Source organism: Canis lupus, chromosome 7 (assembly GCF_048164855.1).
Source record: "Canis lupus baileyi chromosome 7, mCanLup2.hap1, whole genome shotgun sequence".
Classification (NCBI taxonomy): domain Eukaryota; kingdom Metazoa; phylum Chordata; class Mammalia; order Carnivora; family Canidae; genus Canis; species Canis lupus.
Genome location: NC_132844.1, coordinates 52,820,164 through 52,839,553, shown reverse-complemented (window position 1 = coordinate 52,839,553; position 19,390 = coordinate 52,820,164). Strand labels below are relative to the sequence as shown.

Below are 19,390 nucleotides of genomic sequence, written 5' to 3'. Positions count from 1 at the left end.
TGTTTGTATAGCTTTTTAAGTGGTTCTCAATACGTGGTAGTTACTATTATCATCGTTATGAGAACAAATTCTTAAAATCGTATTTTTCTGTTACAAAAAAAGAAACAGGTAAGACTTTAAATTTGTGTTACTTCTTGAACAGACCTATGTAGTTGCCTTCCACACGGCACTGCAGAGTCCCAAGACCATGGTCTTCCTGAAGAGGATAGCTAAAGAAAGAATCAAAACCTGAGGTGAGAATTATCAGACATATATACACAATGGAATGTTACTCAGCCATTAAAAAAATGAAATCTTACTATTTACAATAATGTGGATGGAGCTAGAGTGTATTATGCTAAGCAAAATAAATCAGTCAGAAAAAGGCAATTATATGATCTCACTCATATGTGGAATTTAAGAAACACAATAGTTAGGGGAAGAGGCAAAAAAAGAGAGGGAGGCAAACCATAAAAACTCTTAACTATAGAACAAACTGAGGGTTGATGGAGGGAAAGTGGGGGGATGGGCTAAATGGGTGATAGGGATTAAGGAGAGCAATTGTGGAGCACCTGAGTGGCTCAGTCAGTTAAGCATCTGCCTTTGACTCAGGTCATAATCCCAGGGTTCTGGGATTGAACCTCATATTAGGCTCCCTGCTTAACAAGGAGTCTGCGTTTTTCTCTCCCTCCTGCTCGTTCTCTCTCTCTCTTTCTGATAAATAAATAAATAATTTTTTTAAAATGGAGGACATTTGTTATGTTGAGAACTGAGTATTATATTGTAAGTGATGAATCACTAAGTTCTCCTCTTGAAACCAGTATTACACTGTTAACTAAATAGAATTTAAACAAAAATTTGGAGAAAAAAAATGTCAGCCCAAAAAAAGAACAATTCCAAGTAAACAAACTGAAGACAGTAGGAAGAAACTATATTATAGAATTTGGCTCTACAAAATGCCAGTCCTAAAAAACTGAACCATAGAGTATATAATGGCCTTGTGATGGCCTCACAAGAAGGTTAAATCTACTCAGTCCTAAGTGAAGTGAAAATCCAGCAAAATGTTGGTTAGCTAAACTGTAAGCATGTAGATGTAGACACTCATTTTAAAAATTGTCATTATAATACATAAACAAACAAATCGTAGGGTTTTTTTCCCCTTTGGCTAGTCATTATAGTGGAGCGGTTAAGGGCATGAACTTGGAGTCTGGCAAGTTACTAGACCCCTCCGTGCCTCAGTTTCCTCCTCTATAAAGTGGGATAACTATATGTCCTCATAAGGCTATTGGGTAACTTAAATGTAAAAGTGCTAGAGCAGGGCGTGGCCTAGAATGAGCACTTAGTGTTAGCTATTTGTTCTTAAGAACAGTTTCAGAATTCACTTCAATTTGCATTTCCAATCAATTACCATGTATTTTCCAGTAAGTCTAAAAACAAGGCAGTCAGCAGTTATGGGTTATCTATATTTAAAAAAAAAATAGATGTGGGGTGGGGAGAAGGCTAGAGAGAGAGAAAGAGAGAGAGAGAAAGAAACCCACATGGAAGAAGCTAATAGCATGTATGTAGGCAGGAAAGACACTCACCAGCTTCCTGTCTGCCTGTTTATAAGAGAGCAGGCTGTGACCCATTTGTCTCCTTGAGCTTCCAAGATCAGTGGGCTTGATTTTTTTTAAATGGGGAAAAAAGACATGAGACAATAGTGTAAGGCTCCAGTAAACACTCCTGGCAAAACTCACAGGAAACATTGTTATAAGCATTCTCTGGATTTATGGGGCATTCTGCAGGTGGCCGAAGCCTGTCCCCTGAGGAGATGTTAAATCTACTCTCGGCCTGCAGGTAGGAGTGCATAGCACTGTTGCATGGGCCACATTTGACACTGCAGAAGGAGCATCTCCCTTTTCCCCCCAAATCTTCGTCATGTCTACATTGGCTATGTTGGGTCTACACAGAACTACTGTGGAATTTATGCCTATGTTCCTACTTCCCAAAGCTCTATCCCAGACCCAGGCTGACATGGGACCAAGCAGTGAATGTGGCATATTATGTATGTACTTGGGCCTTCTAGACTCCACAGAAAGAGTCATTTCCTTTCAAGACAAGTAGACTATGACTTAATGGCAGGAATTAGATCCCGAGAGTAGCCAGATCATGTCCTCTTCCACTAGGGCAGAATCACAGAGAAGGAACAGAACAGAGGAGGAGATCCCCATCTAGGAGGACGAGGAAAATGAGACACAGTATATAGAATCTGCTCAGCTATAGTAACACTAGGTTTTTCTTCGACTTTATCAATCCTCACTGAAACTAATTCAGATGTCATGTAATCACAGTTGCTAAAGTTGCCGCCAAACACAACTTTAATACTTACCCTCTGGTTCTCCTCTTTTCCTAACACACATGATTTAATAGTAGCACTTTCCATTTAAAGAGTCTCTGGTGAAGAAAGTCATGTTGGCAATCCCAATCATTCCCAGAAAACAGTAAAACTCTCAGTACCTTTTCCCATATCTTCCTCCGATCACGCTAACAGTTTCTAAATGCACAAGTGCATACCAACCAAACAAGGAAGTTATGATGGTCTTTTGGGTTCACACATCGTTTTATAAAATATTTATTTCAGCCTGAGAAACATGGGGAACAGGGTAAGAATCGCAAAAGAAAACCCACAGATGAAATTACAGCACGATTCACGCTGAGCCCAGAGTGACTAGTTGTCAGTAAATAAATGGACTGACTTAATCGACCAGTTGCAATTACATTAACAAAGTTTGCTGAAGCCCAGCTCACCAGGGACCATAAACCGCAAAGAGGAAAACAGCAATTCTGTGCCAACTGCTCAGAATTTATTGCTATTGGGGAAGCTGGTCTCAGGAAGCAATCCAGCATATTTGTAACTAGTTGAACACCGAAACAAACATACACTTACCTATCAATGTACTCAGCATCAAAATCAAAGGTTTCTGATCTTCCAGTGATAATCCAGCCATACACATGTATCATTTTTCCTGTTTTAAGAAGATTTTTTAAAGAGTTAATACACTTAGCTCAAAACATAAATTATAACATAACTATTTCTTTTTGGTTCATCTATTTAATACAGCCACATTGGTCATGACTCAGAATATTAACGCCTTTTAAAAACCGTACAACAGGAAAAGAGTGCCAAGTATGATCCAGTGATCAACACTACGTGTTAGAAAGGCTAAAATAACCAATTATTGCAATCACTGACATAATCATCTATGTATGGAACATAGAACAATAACAGGTCTTCCTCACAGTCCCATAAAGTATGAGGCTTTCAGGAGGAAGGTATCAGTTTCCACACACTGCCTCATTCTACTTTCTTGGCTATGTATAGACCATCCACTTAACACGAGATTTAAGGACAATGTGCCTTGGGGTGCCTCACATTTCTATAGACTTTCCTCTGGACACTTGTTAATATGGACAAGCGAGAAGGTTCCTATCACACAATCTGGTTAAACTGTTTCCATATCTCAGAGTACAAAAGAGAAATGTCAAGGATGACCCAAAAGGATGGGAACTGAGAAAGGAGAGAATGAAATAGAACAGAGTTATGGCTTAAAGGATGGACAATTGCACATATTCATTCAACCCATATGCTCATGTTCAAAGATTGGGCAAATTGGGGATCTGCAAACAGCTGGTGTCTGCCTTGCTCACTGACAAACAGTTGACTTCTACTGCTGAGCTCCTCGATGTGACTCACAGGGATTTCCACTGGGTAACAAGCATTGCCTTAATACTCCCCTCTTTTGAATTCAAGTTCAAGAGGAAGTGCAGGCATCAGCAATCCCCTCTCAGCCAGGTGCATTCTCGGTACTGTCCCTACCCACTCTGCTCACAGGAGGTGAGAAAGGAATCTGATGTAACTCTTTCTCAAAAAGAGTTTGGGGGCCCCTCCCGGATGCTATATGAGCTGATTTCTTCCACAGTTGAAAATACCTAAACTCAGCTCTGTGGAACTACATGAGGCAAGGTTTTAAGCAAACACACCATAGCTAGGTGATGTAGTTAAAGTTCACCAGACAACCCTACAGCCTGGAAATGTGTGCCTTCCAAATAATTAGAGAATCTGACCAGCTTGTCATAGTCTTGGAGCATCACAAATGATGTTAAGAGGTGAGAGAGGTTTTGGTCAGTAAGTAAAACCTGAAAGTTGGAAAAGAAAAGAATACCTATGGGGGGCTCATGAGGTCACCGAGTGCAGTAGGGTTTGAATCTCTTCATGGCCACATTCAAAGTCACAAAAGAACATCACCAAGTTGTTTCCTTCACATTGTGCTTGTGTTTTATTAATACAAGATGACTTTCATACGGGGTCATAGGATGACTGGCACTGGAAGCGTGGGAGACTTCAAGAAGTATGAGAGCCACTGTACGGTGAGTAGGTAGAAAGGGACCTTAGCCAAAGGTCATGGACACAAAGAAAGCATAGAGTCCGGAGCTCTCTGCTACTATTAACAACTGGCAAAATAATTTCCCTTTGTTTGAATAGAGCTAAGTTATTGGTTTCCTGGCTTTGGTGAGCATGATTTCTAGCTTTGATGGGCACAGTTTTAAAAATTGGTAACAAGTTCTAAAATTGGGAATTCTGTGAGTTTCTGTCTTATTTCTAAACAAAGAAGCCCAATAGAAGCTGAGAAATGGCTAAGCCTGCCTATGGTGCCAGGGGATTCCATGTCACAGTGGAGGACTGTTAACCACATATAGAAATTCAGCTGCTAATGGAACCCACCTCTCCTGTCCCCACCACCTCCCCCATCTCCCTGGCTGCCACTCTGGGCAGGCTTCCCAAATGAAACGAGAGTAATTGTCTGGAAAGTGATTTCTAAGATGCCGCTGTGTGGATCCTGCCTGGAGGGAGCACTCCACTCCACCCAGGCCAGTCACCAATCATTCCCCCAGAAGGTGGAGGAGACCATCTGCGACACTCAGACTCAGCAGGAGAGGCGGGCCTGACAGATCTGGGTGAGCCAATATCCCATTTCACACCTCTGATGGCAGGCTCCTTCCTCATCCCTCACCCCGTGGCCTTCTGCCATTTAAACAAGAGCTTTCTAACCCCAGACCAGCAGGGACCCAAACATCTGCATGTGATTTTTAGACCACATGCATGTCTTTTTAATAAAACATGATCATGCCTTGATCATTCAGACAAATGGAAAGCAACAGATCTCTGAATAACCTGCATTAATAAAATCATACCAGATTCATATATTCTTCAGGATATAATTTAAATACATGCATACATAATCTGCGTCTATACACACATGCACACACACACGAAAGTACAAACATTTTTCAGCGACTCAGATATTCATTTTGACATTCTTGAGCAAGCCATTCAAAACTAGATCAGTTTATGCATTTAGACACAACTATATATAAACATTTAGCGACTTATATTTTCGTAATTACACCATCTGGAAACCCTGAACAAAGGAAAAATCTGAAGTAGACATAGGGATTTGCCAAGAATCAGACAGCGGATTACATATAATCCTAGTTGTGCTTACTAGTTGGTTGTAAGGCAGGCTTAGCAATTCTTGAATCTATTTCTTACCTACAATCCTCTTTTATGTAAATCTCAGCTTTCTCTCTCTTCTCTTCTAGCCCCTGGCCTTGGCATGTGTGTGTGCCCTCTAACTCATAAATACCACCCCAGGATAATTATCAGGGTTGCTGGCCTCCCATGTGGTATGCAACACTGTTCAATGCAGAACAAAATGTTGGATATACCTGCCCACTCTGGATTCTGCCCATGTGGGTTCAAATCCCAGCCATACACAGACTAGCAGACTTTAAGCAAGCTACTTAACCTTTTAGTATCTCATTTTCTCATCTGCAAATGAGAATAATCATCCCTATGTCATCAGGTTCTTGTGAGGATCTAATAAGATAACACATGTCAAAAGCTTAGAACAGTGCTTGGCTCACAGTAAGGTTCAATGAAGGTTTGCTATCATGCAGATGATTATAAGATTAAGAGCGATGATGATTTCTATTCCCTCCATTCTCTGGCAGGACCTGGTTTGATTTTGCCTGCCTCTTTTTCTTTTCATATTTGGGTTCCTTTTGTTATCAGTGAAGTAACAGAGACAAAGTGTCCAGAGGTGAAACCAAGCCCAGTTAAAGATAAACCAGAGATTGACACTTATTTTCAAAACAGCACTTGAAAGAAAGCACCCATTTATAGAAAGCAGCCCCCTAGGTAGAAGAGTTTGCAGTAGCTTTGGCAAAGGGATCCATAATTATTCCTATTTTAGGAGATTTCTTACCTGGAACTCCACTTGGTGGTGTAACTTGGTAAACAATGGGTGTCTGTTCCCTGGAAAACTGTCAGGAAAGGCCATCCCAAGGGAGCATTTCATTAGAATATCACAACCACAAACAAGAAGCAAAAGTCATTCCTCATCAAATATTAGTCTAAGGTGGTAAATGGTTATGTTTCCTCAAATCAACTTACACCTATTTCTTTTTATCCTCATAATCTATTTGTGAAGCAGAAATGACAGATACTGTTCTAGTTCTTCCAAAGGAATTTTAAACAAGGTCACATAGCTCTCTGTCCTGCACCATATTGTCCAAACTTTGGCAAGTCTGTTTCTACTTGCCCACCTGCCATACCCAGGAACACATTTTACCAGGAAGAAAGGTAGGTAGGCCAGACTTGAGAATTCCATTATTGCAACTTGGTATCTTGGAATCTTGATGGATTTTTCTAAAATTTTTCTAAAGAGTTTCCTTACTTAAACTGAAAGGACTGCAACTGAAATTATCATCACCCAACACCTTGGCAGGAATTAGCGAGCTACAAAAATTTGGAAGTTGGGTAGGCACACAAGTGAGGTGTTTGTTGGGGAAATGGACAGTGCCTATTGGGAGAAAAGTGATTCAAATGGATTCAAATGATTCAAAGGAATGGGAAGCAGCCTTACTCTTTGAGAAGAAGGAAAAGAGCACTGATGGAAGAGGTGGAGGCCTGCTCATGGCATTCTAAATCATCTTTCTATGCCCCCTCCCCCAAAACACATTCTCTGTTCATTATAAGCTCCAGAAATGTAGGGACGATGCTGGATTCAGTCACGATCATATCTTTATGCATAGCCTGTGATAGAGAAGATATTCAAATTTTTGTGAATGAATAGAGTGGCATCAAGTGAGATGATTGATACGGTGCCTGGAAGTAGATGAGAGAAAAGGACAACTCCAGAAATTCCATCTCACCTGGCATCTTGGTTAGCCCAAGAATAGTGCATTACATGGCCAGGGCCAGTGTGAACAAATAGAAAAGCAGAAGGAAGGACTAACCAGACCAAGGTTTGACCCATGAGCCAATGTCACTCAGGAAAAGACCTGGTCTCCCCCTCCTGCCACCCTCACCCCCAACCTCCTCTAAATACCTAGATTGCCTTCATTCCCCCATAAAATACACTGCTTCACACTTGTAAATCCAATGACAGCAGATTGTTTTGCATGGTCTGCTTCCAGCATTCCAGGAGTCCACCTTCCCAGGAAGAATATTAACAAAGAATAACTCCATTGTTAATCGACAGCCCTAAGCAGAGGGGAGGGCCAATGACATTTCAACAAAGCTGACAGTGGCTTGGCAAGTGTGAGTTTTAAGTATTGATCGGCATGGCTGTACAGCCTGCCATCAAGGCTAGTTTCCTCCTTTCTAAAGGAGACGGTTAGAGAACAGGTCACAGAAATTATGTACAGTCAGGAGGTCAAAGTAAGAATGTTGTGACCTCACCGATTGGGAGCAGGCTCTGATCTCACCAAAAGATAAGGATTAATCCAATTCCACACACACCTGCCAAACATGAATTCCCTACCTCAGCGTCCTAACTTCCTACCCCCCCCCCACCTTTCTCTCTCACTGGGGCGCCCTTTGTGCCATTGTCATTCCCATTGGAAGTATATCCTAGGAGCTTCGTGAGGTAGAGCAGTGGTTACTGCTCCTTCTCACAGACGTTAGAAACTGAGGCAAAAGAACAATCAAGTCCAAACCAAATAAGGAAACGTGCCTCTGGACTTCCAGCTTGAAATGTAAGATCTACCACTCAGTGTGTGAGCCTTGCACCAGAAGTGTGGGGGCAATAGAGTGACTCCTTGATCACTCCCTCTCATTCCTCCGCCTCATGGGGTGGCTCAGAGTTAAATCTCTGAAAGAGCTTTACTTGTGATTCCCTCTGAGCTGACACGACATAAAAATGGTACATTTCTGAGGAAAATGGGCCGTGTTCACCCACCAAGCTAGAGACACGACAAAGTGAAAAATTAATGAGCTTCCAAATCAAGCTTCCCGCATGCTGATCCCTGAGCCCCAGTGAGGTCAGAGGCAGCGAGATGGGGAAAAGGAAAAGCAGCAGATTAGGAGAGGGAAGCCACAGCCACCAGCTGCTTGATAAACCTTCTGCGAGTTGTTCAAACTTGTCAGCGCCTGCAGCTGGCTCTTTGAAGTGGACTGGCGAGATGGAATTAATTTTTAATACTCATGGTTCCCCCAGTCCCAGTCCCAAAACAAAGAGACACACCGTGTTTTATTTAGCTTGGAATGCCTCTCATTAACTGCGTCCCCTGGTGATTTTTCATCAGCTCTCCGAGCTAGGAGAAGCACTCGAGGACTTGTTTTCTTTAATGTGCAATTTTAGGAAGTGCTTCTCTTGTCTCCCCTTGCTCTCTTTTCCGATCTTTAATAAGTAGGAAAACTACTATCTGGGGTGAAAGGAACATCAAAACCAAAAACCACATGGTGATTAGGGAGGGGGCTTGGCCATCCATCTTCTGTTACATTCACAGAGACCGTGGAGAGGTGGTGGTGTGGGTCTTAATAAGAAAGAACGATTTTGTTTTTTCTTTCTGCCGCATATGCACAGAAGCAAAATTCCAGAAAACAAGAGTCTCTTGGAGTCAGAAACAAGTTGTTAAATGTGAACTGACAGCAAATTCTTAATCTGTAAGTGGATCGCCTATATAAAATGTGGATCATAACAGGAATGAATTTAGGAGGTGAAGGCTTGTTCTAAAGGAGCCTTCATTCATCAGTAATGCTTTTATGAATGGCTCTTTAACAGAGGCAACCTATGGAATGACAACCATGACAAAGGAGCAGTGTCAAACCTCAGCCTTTTATGAAAAGTCTAAGACCTACCCTTTCAGAGATTAGTGTAAGACTAACCTGAAATGGACAACAGGCCGAATCAAACATAAAATTAAGTATGTGTATTGCTTCTCCAAAACAAGTTAGGCACGAACTCAAAGTCTCCCTATCTCTGCTTCCTTTCAGCTCTGCACTTGAAGAAGAATGGCACCAGCAAATGTCCTTTCAATCTAGGATTGGTAAGAGTAGCAGAAATAACCACAAAGCAGAGAGGGAGGTAAATTTTACATCTCTGAGTCCTTCCTCCTACTGAGACTCAGGAGAATTGCAGCTATAGAATGAAACACTAACCCACAATGATAATCTTTGTGGCTCCTCTATGGGCTTCGATTTAGGTGAAGATTTAGAGTCAGATGCAGGCTCAAATCCTAGTTCTTTTAGATTCCACATATAAGTGAGATCATATAGTATTTGTCTTTCTCTATCTGACTTATTTCAATACTCTAGTTCCATCCATGTTGTCACAAATGGCAAGATTTATTCTTTTTTATGGCTGAGTAACATTCCATTATGTATATATACCCCATCTTCTTTATCTATTCATCTATTGGTAGACACTTGGGCTGCTTCCATATCTTGACTACTATAAATAATAAATATAGGGGAGCATACATCTCTTCAGATTGGTGTTTTCATTTTTATCACGTAAATATCCAGAAGTGAAATTGCTGGATCATATTTCAGTTTTTAATTTTTTGAGGAACCTTCTTACTGTTTTCCACCGTGGCTGCACCAATTTACATTCCCACCAACAGAGGGAATATAGTTAATAATATTGTAATAACTCCATACAATGACAGATGGTAACCTAGATTTATCATGGAGATCATTTTCCAATGTACAAAAATATCAAATCACTATCATATACATATGAAGCTAATAGGACATGATATGTCAATAAAAAAATTAAAAATTAAACTAATTTTTAAAAATCCTAGTTCTGCCATTTACTACCTGGATGACACAGGCAAACTAATGATGAGATAAGCACATTATTTCATCTCTCAGCCTTAAGTCACTCATCTGTAAAACCAAAATAAAAAATAGCTACCCCATAAAATTGTTGTGAGCATCAAATTAAATGTACATAAAGCACAGAGCCTGATGTACAAGTGCTCAATACTTAACTTTCTTTGGTATAGTCTCAGAAACCCCACAACTACCATCCCTCTTTCTTCTTACCCTTACAAAACAGATTCTGACTGATTTATAACTTGCTTGTCTAGACTACAGGCCTACCCTCAAACTAGGCAAACATGCATTTCTCCATCCTTAGAACCCACCTTGAAAGTACAACAGTCTTGCAGTCCTGGACTTGGGCTGCCTACCACCTGTCCCCCAGCGTGCGCTTCCAGGTAGTACAGACCCTCGTGTACTTCAGGCAGCAGCGATCTAAGGGCAGAAAGTGGAAATCCTTGTGAACCAAAAACTATGTACTACCAAAGCCAGCAGCCTCACTTCCCACTTCAAATTTCCTCCCACACCTTCAAAACAGAGCTAAACAAGGATTCCTATGTTTATTTTTCACCATCTAGATCCACTCACTTACTAGACTTTAAACATCGGATCCTTCAGCAAAATGTTATATTTTACTGAAAGTCTTTAAAATTAAAAAAAAAAAAGTCTGTCTTGTTCCTCAGAACCATAGAACTTTTAGGACTTTAAGAGTTGGAAGGGACATTGATAAAAAATCTAATCCTAGTTTCCTTAAAATTTTTTTTGACAGTTCCAAATAGGTGAAGGAACTTACGTATGCAAATACTATAGGTCAGGGGCAATGTGGGGCTTGAATCCTAGACTCTTTCTGATAAAAGGCATTGATTTTACATATTGCCAAAAAAATTCTTGACTTCATAATATTCAAGCAGTCCATTAATACTTCATATATATATATATATATATATATATATATATATATATATATATCTCAAGGGGGTCCAGGACCTCCTCTTCTCTTTTCACAGATATCAGAGTGATTTCTTTGCCTCTTTCATGTGACCATTCAAGTTGATTTTTCTAAGAGCGGGAATATGATGAATAAGGAACTACAGTTAAGAAGCGCCTCCCCGCCAAACCTTCTCACCAAAATCTTCAGTATAACTTTAAGTATTTCATTCTGCATCATCCAATGTGTTATCCATTAGTTATATGTGGTTATTGACCACTTGAAATATGGCTAGTACCAAATACAATATGCTGTAAGTGTAAAATACACTTTGGATTTCAAAGACTTGGTGTGCAAAAAAATATATAAAGTATATCATTAATAATCTATATATTGATTCCATATGCAATAATATTCTGAATGTGTTGAGTTAAATAAAATATATTATTAAAATTAATTTCACTTGTTTCTTTTGATTTTTTAATGTGGCTACTAGAAAATTTTAAATCACATTTGTGGCTCACATAATGTTTTGATTAGACAGTGCTGATTTAGATGCTATAATGCCTGTTTTGGTAAAAGCAGATATGTCTTCATGATAACGAATGGGACGGTATTTCATTGATGATGAAATGTGCATTTTTTCACATTTAAGTGTTAACTGAATTTGATATTCAGCTTGCAACCAATGAGTAAGTGTAAGAGCGTACTGTTTTCTTTCCTCTAAAAAGATTATATAAAATCAGTGGTGCACCTGAAAATCATTAGTGTGACACGATTGAGGAGATAGAGCATATAAAACTTCAGAGTTTTGATTTCTCTCATGCAAGTTCTTGCAGGAACTCTATGTCCCTATTGACCAAAAAATGTAAGTAAAACATACCACAAGGTTTTAAAACCAAGAGCTTTAAGGGCTGTAAAGAAGTTCAGTTCACAAAACACCTATGGAGCAGCTTCTACTCATAAGGTATTGTGCTAAGCACCATAAGGACTGCAAGAGTGGTAGCAATACATCCCCTGTCCCCAATGCGCTTAATTCTATGATGAAGCTAACAAGGGAACAACTGACATAAGTGTGATAAGAAACATAGGGCCGAGGAAACGGGACCACTGAGGCTAAATGTGCCATGCTTCTGTGTAAATTATAGAAGGTGCCTGGATTTCAGTCCCTATGTGTCCCCCTCTGAAGGAAGGGGAAGATCACACTCATCTGTATGCTCGGGGAAAAGGTGACATTTGCAGGTTAGGGTTTCAGTAGGCAGAGATGGAAGAAAGGGAGACTTCCTAAAGAAGAAAATAGAAGAAACTGACCATTTTTTTTTTCTCTTAAGCAGCGATCCACTTTCACGCAGCATCTCTAAGATATAAGTAGGGAAAGAATGAATTCGTGGAAACTTCATAAGTCAACAAAAACTTGAGTAAGACAGATTACCCGGAATCCTGTGCAATTCATACCCAAAACAAAATACACTGAGGACTAAAGCAAATTTCCTTTCTATCTAGTTTTGGGTTTATGCCCAATCATTACAATTATGCCTATTTCAAATGAGTTCTTTATTTTTTCTTTTTTTCAACTTATTTTATTTAAATTCAATTAGTTAACATACAGTGTATCATTAGATGAGTTCTTTGATGGCAAAATGGTAACATTTATTGAAATTTTTAAAATATATTTTATTTATTTATTCATCATGAGAGAATGAGAGACACAGAGAGAGAGAGAGAGAGAGGCAGAAACACAGGCAGAGGGAGAAGCAGGCTCCCCGCAGGGAGCCCGATGTGGGACTCTGTCCCAGGACTCCAGGATCACGCCCAGGGCCAAAGGCAGGCGCTAAACTGCTGAGCCACCCAGGGATCCCCCATTTATTGAAATTTTAATAGCGATAGAGCTCCTTGCAAACAACAAGAAGAAAACAGCTGGAAACACAATCCAAGCCCTCCTTATAAATATCTCAAGTTTCTCAAAATTCTTTCCTATAACCTTCATCCTCCCTTAAGCTGTAGAGGCCTGATAGGGGACTTTTAAGAAATATATTCACATGGAACATCTTTAAAGCAATAGCTGATAACTGTAGTCATAGCAGGAGTTGCTCTAATTTGCCCCCAAAAACTCTCAAGATAAGCAAAGCACTCGCCCTATCTGATCTTCTCATACCCAGACAGGTGTACCTGGTCCTGCACATCACCACTGGCAAATCCAAGAAGACAGGAGAGACATCACAAGGGATGCTCGGGAGGGCAGGCACAGCCACATTCACCAGGTGTATCTCCAACTGAGAGCCATTGGTAGGATAGAGCTGCTCCAACTCCAAACCTAAACTCAAGAAAAAGGGGAATCTCAGGCTGAGTAGAGTTGTAATCTATATAGGAGAATATAGAAACTTGGCCGCACAGGGGCAATGTGACATGCTGAGCTTGCCTAAGGATTAAATTACTACTCCTCATTTCCAAATGCATTTATGACTGCTGTATAAATAAATGTTCTCATTTATGAGTTTGTTAAAAGGATTTTCTCTCTTTAGATCCATCCACATAAACCCAGGAATTTCTCAGCCCTCAAAATGACACTTTACCCTGGTACAGATGGGTCAGCTAAGCTGCAGTTTTGAAATTCCCACATATAAAACCATCTGCAAGGAAGATAACTAAGATTCTGGGGAACAGTTGCCAAGGACTCTGCCACATGCTTCCCTATCGTGTCATTTAGGGCCCCTAAGGTCCCATCCCACAGTTTGAGAGAAGAAAGAGGACCTGTGACATCAGCAAGCAAGCATCTGGAAACACAGAAGTCACTCAGTGGGTCCAACACCCTTCAGGCCCTCTTTTACACCTGTCCTTAGCCAAAGACTCATCTTATTTAGGATTCTTAATATCAATACATAAGAAACTTGTGTTTGGTAAGACACAAACCTACCATCAAAAATGACTGTGATCCATGTTCCTCCTGCAAGACTACCTTCTTTGGGCTCAATGTGGAAACTCAGGGCAGGCCCTGTAGATAAGTAAGAAAAACACTGGTTTTGAAGCTCAGATTCAATACACTTGCTTCCCCAATGTTATAAAAAACAAAAGTTTGCATTCCTCAGAATCACCAGAAGGCCTTGATAAAGCACAGATTGCTGGGCCCCACCCCTGGAGTTTCTGAGTTAGCAGGTATAGGATAAGGCCCAAGAATTTACAGTTCTGAACAAGCACTGCTCTTGCTACTGGTCTGGGGATCACACCTTCAAAACTCTCATTTTAGAGAATTTCTGACTGATCCTCTTATTTTGGACATCCAAAAGCCCAATGTCCTGAACTAGGAAAGGTCCTTTGGAAAGGGCCTCAAGGACACATTTGGCTCCTAACTAAACCCATAATACCTCTTCTCTCTTTCTCACTCTTTAATTAGGTAGTCATACATTAGTTGTAAAATCACCTCCTATTTCTTGTAATTCTACTTCTCAGAGAAGAGGAGAAACTTCTAGAAGCTGTCCCTACTTCAATCTTCCTGCTCAGTATACCATCCTCTGATTTCCTCCTTTTGAATGTATGACCAGAATGACTCCCAGATAGATACAAAATTCTGTACAGAGGATACCAAATTTCTGCCTTGCTTTCTTAGAGAGAGGCTGAGGCATGGATTAGTGCTGGAATTTCCTTGGCGGGGGGCAGCACTATAGACTATACATGCTAGGCTAGATTGGTTCTCCCATAGTCATTGGCTGAGCATAATAATCAAATTCTTATCTTTGAAGATGCTCATGGATGTGGATTAGCCAAGGCAAAGACAATTCAAAGAGCCATCAAAAATCAGTCAGTATCTCAATGAGATCATATAGAAAAAATGTTATCTATAGAACAATTTTCATTTCCTATATCAAAAAAGATCAAGGATAATCCAGGCCATGCTAACTCCACTTAGCTCAGGGCTTCCATGTGCAGTTATGTAGGTGGCATAATGCATAACTAAGGCTGGTGGGGAATCATTCACATCAGCACAATTATTTATAGCAGCCCCTGCCAGATCAGCCCATGCTTATCCTTCAAAAGTGTATTAGATACTTCTAAAGAAGGCAAAAAACAAATGCCATAAAAAGACAGCGAGGATAACCAAATTCACAGAGAAAATTAGAGACATGATTTGAGAAAAGAAGAGTTTGATACCAACAGTCATTAACCGCTAAGACAAGATAAGCTATTCTCTTTGGGAAGATAAAGCTATAAGATCTAAAAAGAATTATATCACATGGCTTAAAAAGGAATTATAAAAAGAAGGTTATAAGTCATTATGAGAAGCTCTAGACTATAACAGCAACCTCCATTGGCCATTCAAAAATAAAATTATATATTAATAACTAATATATAGCCTCAATTACTAAACAGAAAAAATACTTTTTAAGCAGTGAAAATTTAAACCCAGAGCAGATACTTCAAGATTTTCCCCTGAATAATATTTTAAATACTGATAAACAGGTTCTCAATGTAACTTGTTGTGTTCTATCTATAATCCCTTCAGAATACAACCTACTCACCTGCCAGTAGTAGTATTTCAATACTCATCAGTGAGATCAGCCAGACAATCATCCTGTCCACTTAAATCAATTCTCTCAAAATGGCTCAGACATTAAAAGCCTTTTCAATTTTGCAGGAGCAGTGTAGCTTTTGCGCTTTATAAAAAAATAAAATAAAAATTACTATCATTTTTGTTCTCATACAATTACTTTACTATGCCCAAACTCAGGAAATTAAAGAAGTGAGACCAACATGGCCCTAGAGTCTTCATGGGGACCTACCATCCTCCCAAGCTCAGAAGAAAAGGATAATCTAAGAATCTTGTATAAAATCATCCCTATTCCACCCCATCCCCCCTCCCATCAACTAATTTTATGCATGTTTGAGATGGGTAAATAATAACAGCCTCTTCAATTAATTCATTATTGAACAAAAGTTTAATTTTAAAAATACCTAGAATTTATTATTTTGGATATTTTTTTAGATATCAAGATACTTACATAGTGATTGTGGAGGGGGGATGGGGAGGTTGTTTTGTTTTGTTTCTAGAAGAGTCTCCGTCCTCCAAGACACCAATCAATACAAAAAAGTTTAGGATGTCTGGGTGGCTCAGCGGTTAAGCATCTGCCTTTGGCTCAGGGCGTGAATCCGGGGTCCAGGGATCCAGTCTACATTGGGTTCTGGGGAGACTGTTTCTCCCTCTTCCTGTGTCTCTGCCTCTCTGTGTCTCTCATGAATGAATAAATTAAAAATCTTTGAAAAAAAAAAAGTAAAAAGTTTAACAAAGCAAATGTTAAGGACGGTACTGGGTTTAAAAAAAAAAAATAGTACTAATGGGAATGATGGGGGAACACAGGGCCAGCTGAAGACAAAGCACGAGCCCGAGACAACACATTGACAAGTCCTTGAAATAGGCAAAGGGACATTCCTCTACAGACTCAATTGCCTTGATGTTAATACTTTGGTAGGGGCAAAAGGCAATCTTAACCCAACCCCCAGGATCCTATAAATCTACTTTAACATATAAAAATTCCTTTAGAAATTTCCTTTATCTCTAAATCCCCAAGGTACGTGTTGGCGATCATTTCCCAAGCACAGGGCCCAGCAATATATATCTGAAGAGTCTCATGACTAAGGTTTAATTAGACAGTAATAAGTGACATTTTCCCAACAATAGCTCTCCGCCTCTAGGTCCTGGAAACCTTTCTTCCAAAATTCCTTCGAGAGTACACTATCCTCAAACCCCTCCCAACTCCCAGGTATATAATCAGCTTCCCCTCACAGGCCCAGAGCAGCAGCTCTTCCTGCCCACGGCTCATGTCCCCATGGTTTAATAAAACCATCATTTTGCACCAAAGATGTCTCAAGAATTTCTTCTTGGTCACTGGCTCCTGAACTCACCCCATCAAACTTCACCTACATTCCAAAACTTCATCAGGAATTTGGGGGTAAACTGTCTTGTCCTCGCAGCAGAGGAGAAAGGGAGGGAAAAAAACAGGAAGAAAAAGCTGGACCCTCCAAAATAGACCTCCCAAACTGCCCCCCCCAACATGATTCCAGGGTCTCTCTACCCCATTCCTGTGGAATCCTGGCCCAGTTCAGCAGGTTATCTTCCTTAAACACTGCCTTTATTTATTTATTTATTTATTTATTTATTTATTTATTTTTAGGATTTTATATTTTTATTCATTCATGAGAAACAGGGAGAAAGAGAGAGAGAGAGAGTCAGGCAGAGAGAGAAGCAGGCTCTATGCAGGGAGCCCGAAGTGGGACTGGATCCCGGGTCTCCAGGATCACGCCCTGGGCTGAAGGCTGCGCTAAACCGCTGCGCCACTGGGGCTGCTCAAACATTGCCTTTATCATGCAGTTGTTCTGCTTAATGTTTTGTTTTGTTTTGTTTTGTTTTTTCAGTGCAAAACTTCCATCGTTCATAAAATGGTAAGAAAAGCCATCAATGGGGCACCCGGGTGGCTCTGCCTGTTAAGCAAGCCGATTGCTAATTTTGGCTCTGGTCAGGATCTCAAGGTCACTGGATGGAGCCCTGATCTGGCCTCTGCACTCAGCGTGGAGTCCACTTAAGATTCTCTCTCCCTCTGTCCCTTCCACCATTAGCACTTGCTTTCTCTTTCTCTCTCTCTAAAATAAATACATAAAATATTTTTTCTAAAAAAGAATACTCAGGATTTTTTAAAGACATTTATTTGACCTTAGAGATATATTTTTTAAAGAATTTATTTAAGAGAAGCAGGAAGAAGCAGGCTCCAAGCAGGGAGCCCAGAGCGAAACCCGATCCGGAGACTCCGAGATCACACCCTGAACCGAAGGCAAATGTTCAACCACTGAACCACCCAGGTGTGGCTTTATTAAGATTAATTCAGGGCAGCCCAGGTGGCTCAGCGGTTAGGTGCCACCTTTAGCCCAGGGCATGACCCTGGAGACCCGGGATCCAGTCCCACGTCGGGCTCCCTGCATGGAGCCTGCTTCTCCCTCTGCCTGTGTCTCTGCCTCTCTCTCTGCATCTCTCTGTGTCTGTCATGGATAAATAAATAAAATCTTAAAAAAAAAAAAAAAAAAGATTAGCTCAGGTAGGGCACCTGGGTGGCTCAGTGATTGAGCCTCTGCCTAAGGGCATGATCCCAGGGAGCCTGCTTCTCTCTCTGCCTATGTCTCTGCCTCTCTCTCTGTTTCTCATAAATAAATAAAATATTTTTTAAAAATTAACTGAGGTGATATATACAAAGAAATTAACACAGGGCCTGGCACAAAGGAGACACCTCAGGGATGTTAGTTTTCCTTTTAGGAATTCTCTATTTCCAACCCAAAACCCTGTCTCTGACTTCTCCAGTCGGCCACCATCTGGTCCCTGCCTTTCCAACTTTCCCTGCCATGGCTCTCCAAAGTGAACCCTGCACTCCGCCAGATGATTCTCCCCATCACCTCTCAGACAAACCTTGGTCAGGTCAGCCCCTTCCTTGGCTCCTGCGGCCACCTTCTGCACTCCCCAAACTCTCTCATAGTGTAATTAAACCCCAGCCTTCCTTCACGACCTGCTCAGGAGCTACCTCCTCCATGGAATGTGTCCCCCTGGGTAGTTCGTTTGCTGCCCCCTTACCCGTAAGGCAAGGAGAGATGGAGGCAAAGACAGACACACCACTCCAGGCTGGAAAGCAGCAGGTTCAACAAGCAAAGAAACTTACAGACAGGCTTGTCTTGGGCATCCTCAGTGTGAGTAGATCTCCTCACTTGCCTGCCACAATCTTCAACATTTATATAGAGGCCTCAACTGGGTTCAAACTATACAGGCAGGTAGTCTCAGCCCCACATTCCTCTCTCAGGTCTGTGTCCTTGAAAATGGTTGTCATTGTGGGAAAGGTGGTCGGAGTGTACGTTTCAAGGACAGAGAAGGGGGTGAGGAAACTCTGATTGCCCGGGTCAGCTCTCTGGTCAACCGGAGGTCTCATCCCCTCCATGATTCCTCCTCCCAGCACTCCACCCCTCCTAACCATCTCATATGCCCCTTCTTCTGCAGTGTGCCCTGAATAGTCAGCAGGGGCTTCCACTAGCACCAGGGTGGCTCATTTGGCAGCTATCCAGCTGCACTTAGAGGCAGATACTGCAGCAACACTATGGGCACATGCAAAAGAAAACATAGATTAAGATAATGATTTCCAAAATAAGTAATTTTTTTCCGTCAAGAGCTCCATGATCTAAACCATTCATTTACTAAGTCCCCTAGACTAGGGGTCAATCACTCAGAGCACTCACTTGTGTCTTTGTGATTTAATTAGCAGACTCTAACAAGTATGAACATACAACATTCTATTTGGATAATGGCACAG

At 40.9% G+C, this 19,390-nt stretch overlaps 1 protein-coding gene across 2 annotated transcripts in view; it reads right to left on the bottom strand.

The window, feature by feature from the left end:
• Positions 1 to 19,390, bottom strand: part of PKHD1 (PKHD1 ciliary IPT domain containing fibrocystin/polyductin) — a 471,902-nt gene that overhangs the window by 445,110 nt on the left and 7,402 nt on the right. Inside the window, exons 1-10 of one of the 2 annotated variants that reach the window (XM_072832683.1) lie at positions 18,749 to 18,906; positions 16,052 to 16,304; positions 15,572 to 15,706; positions 13,972 to 14,049; positions 13,227 to 13,371; positions 10,456 to 10,564; positions 6,285 to 6,342; positions 2,906 to 2,984; positions 1,563 to 1,637; positions 145 to 209 (exon numbers count right to left, since the gene is read on the bottom strand). In XM_072832683.1, coding sequence (XP_072688784.1) covers positions 145 to 209; positions 1,563 to 1,637; positions 2,906 to 2,984; positions 6,285 to 6,342; positions 10,456 to 10,564; positions 13,227 to 13,371; positions 13,972 to 14,049; positions 15,572 to 15,623 — 661 coding nt within the window. In that variant the 5' untranslated portion in view covers positions 15,624 to 15,706; positions 16,052 to 16,304; positions 18,749 to 18,906. Of the gene's footprint in view, positions 1 to 144; positions 210 to 1,562; positions 1,638 to 2,905; positions 2,985 to 6,284; positions 6,343 to 10,455; positions 10,565 to 13,226; positions 13,372 to 13,971; positions 14,050 to 15,571; positions 15,707 to 16,051; positions 16,305 to 18,748; positions 18,907 to 19,390 lie in introns of those variants that run through there. The other variant, XM_072832682.1, reaches the window with a different exon arrangement.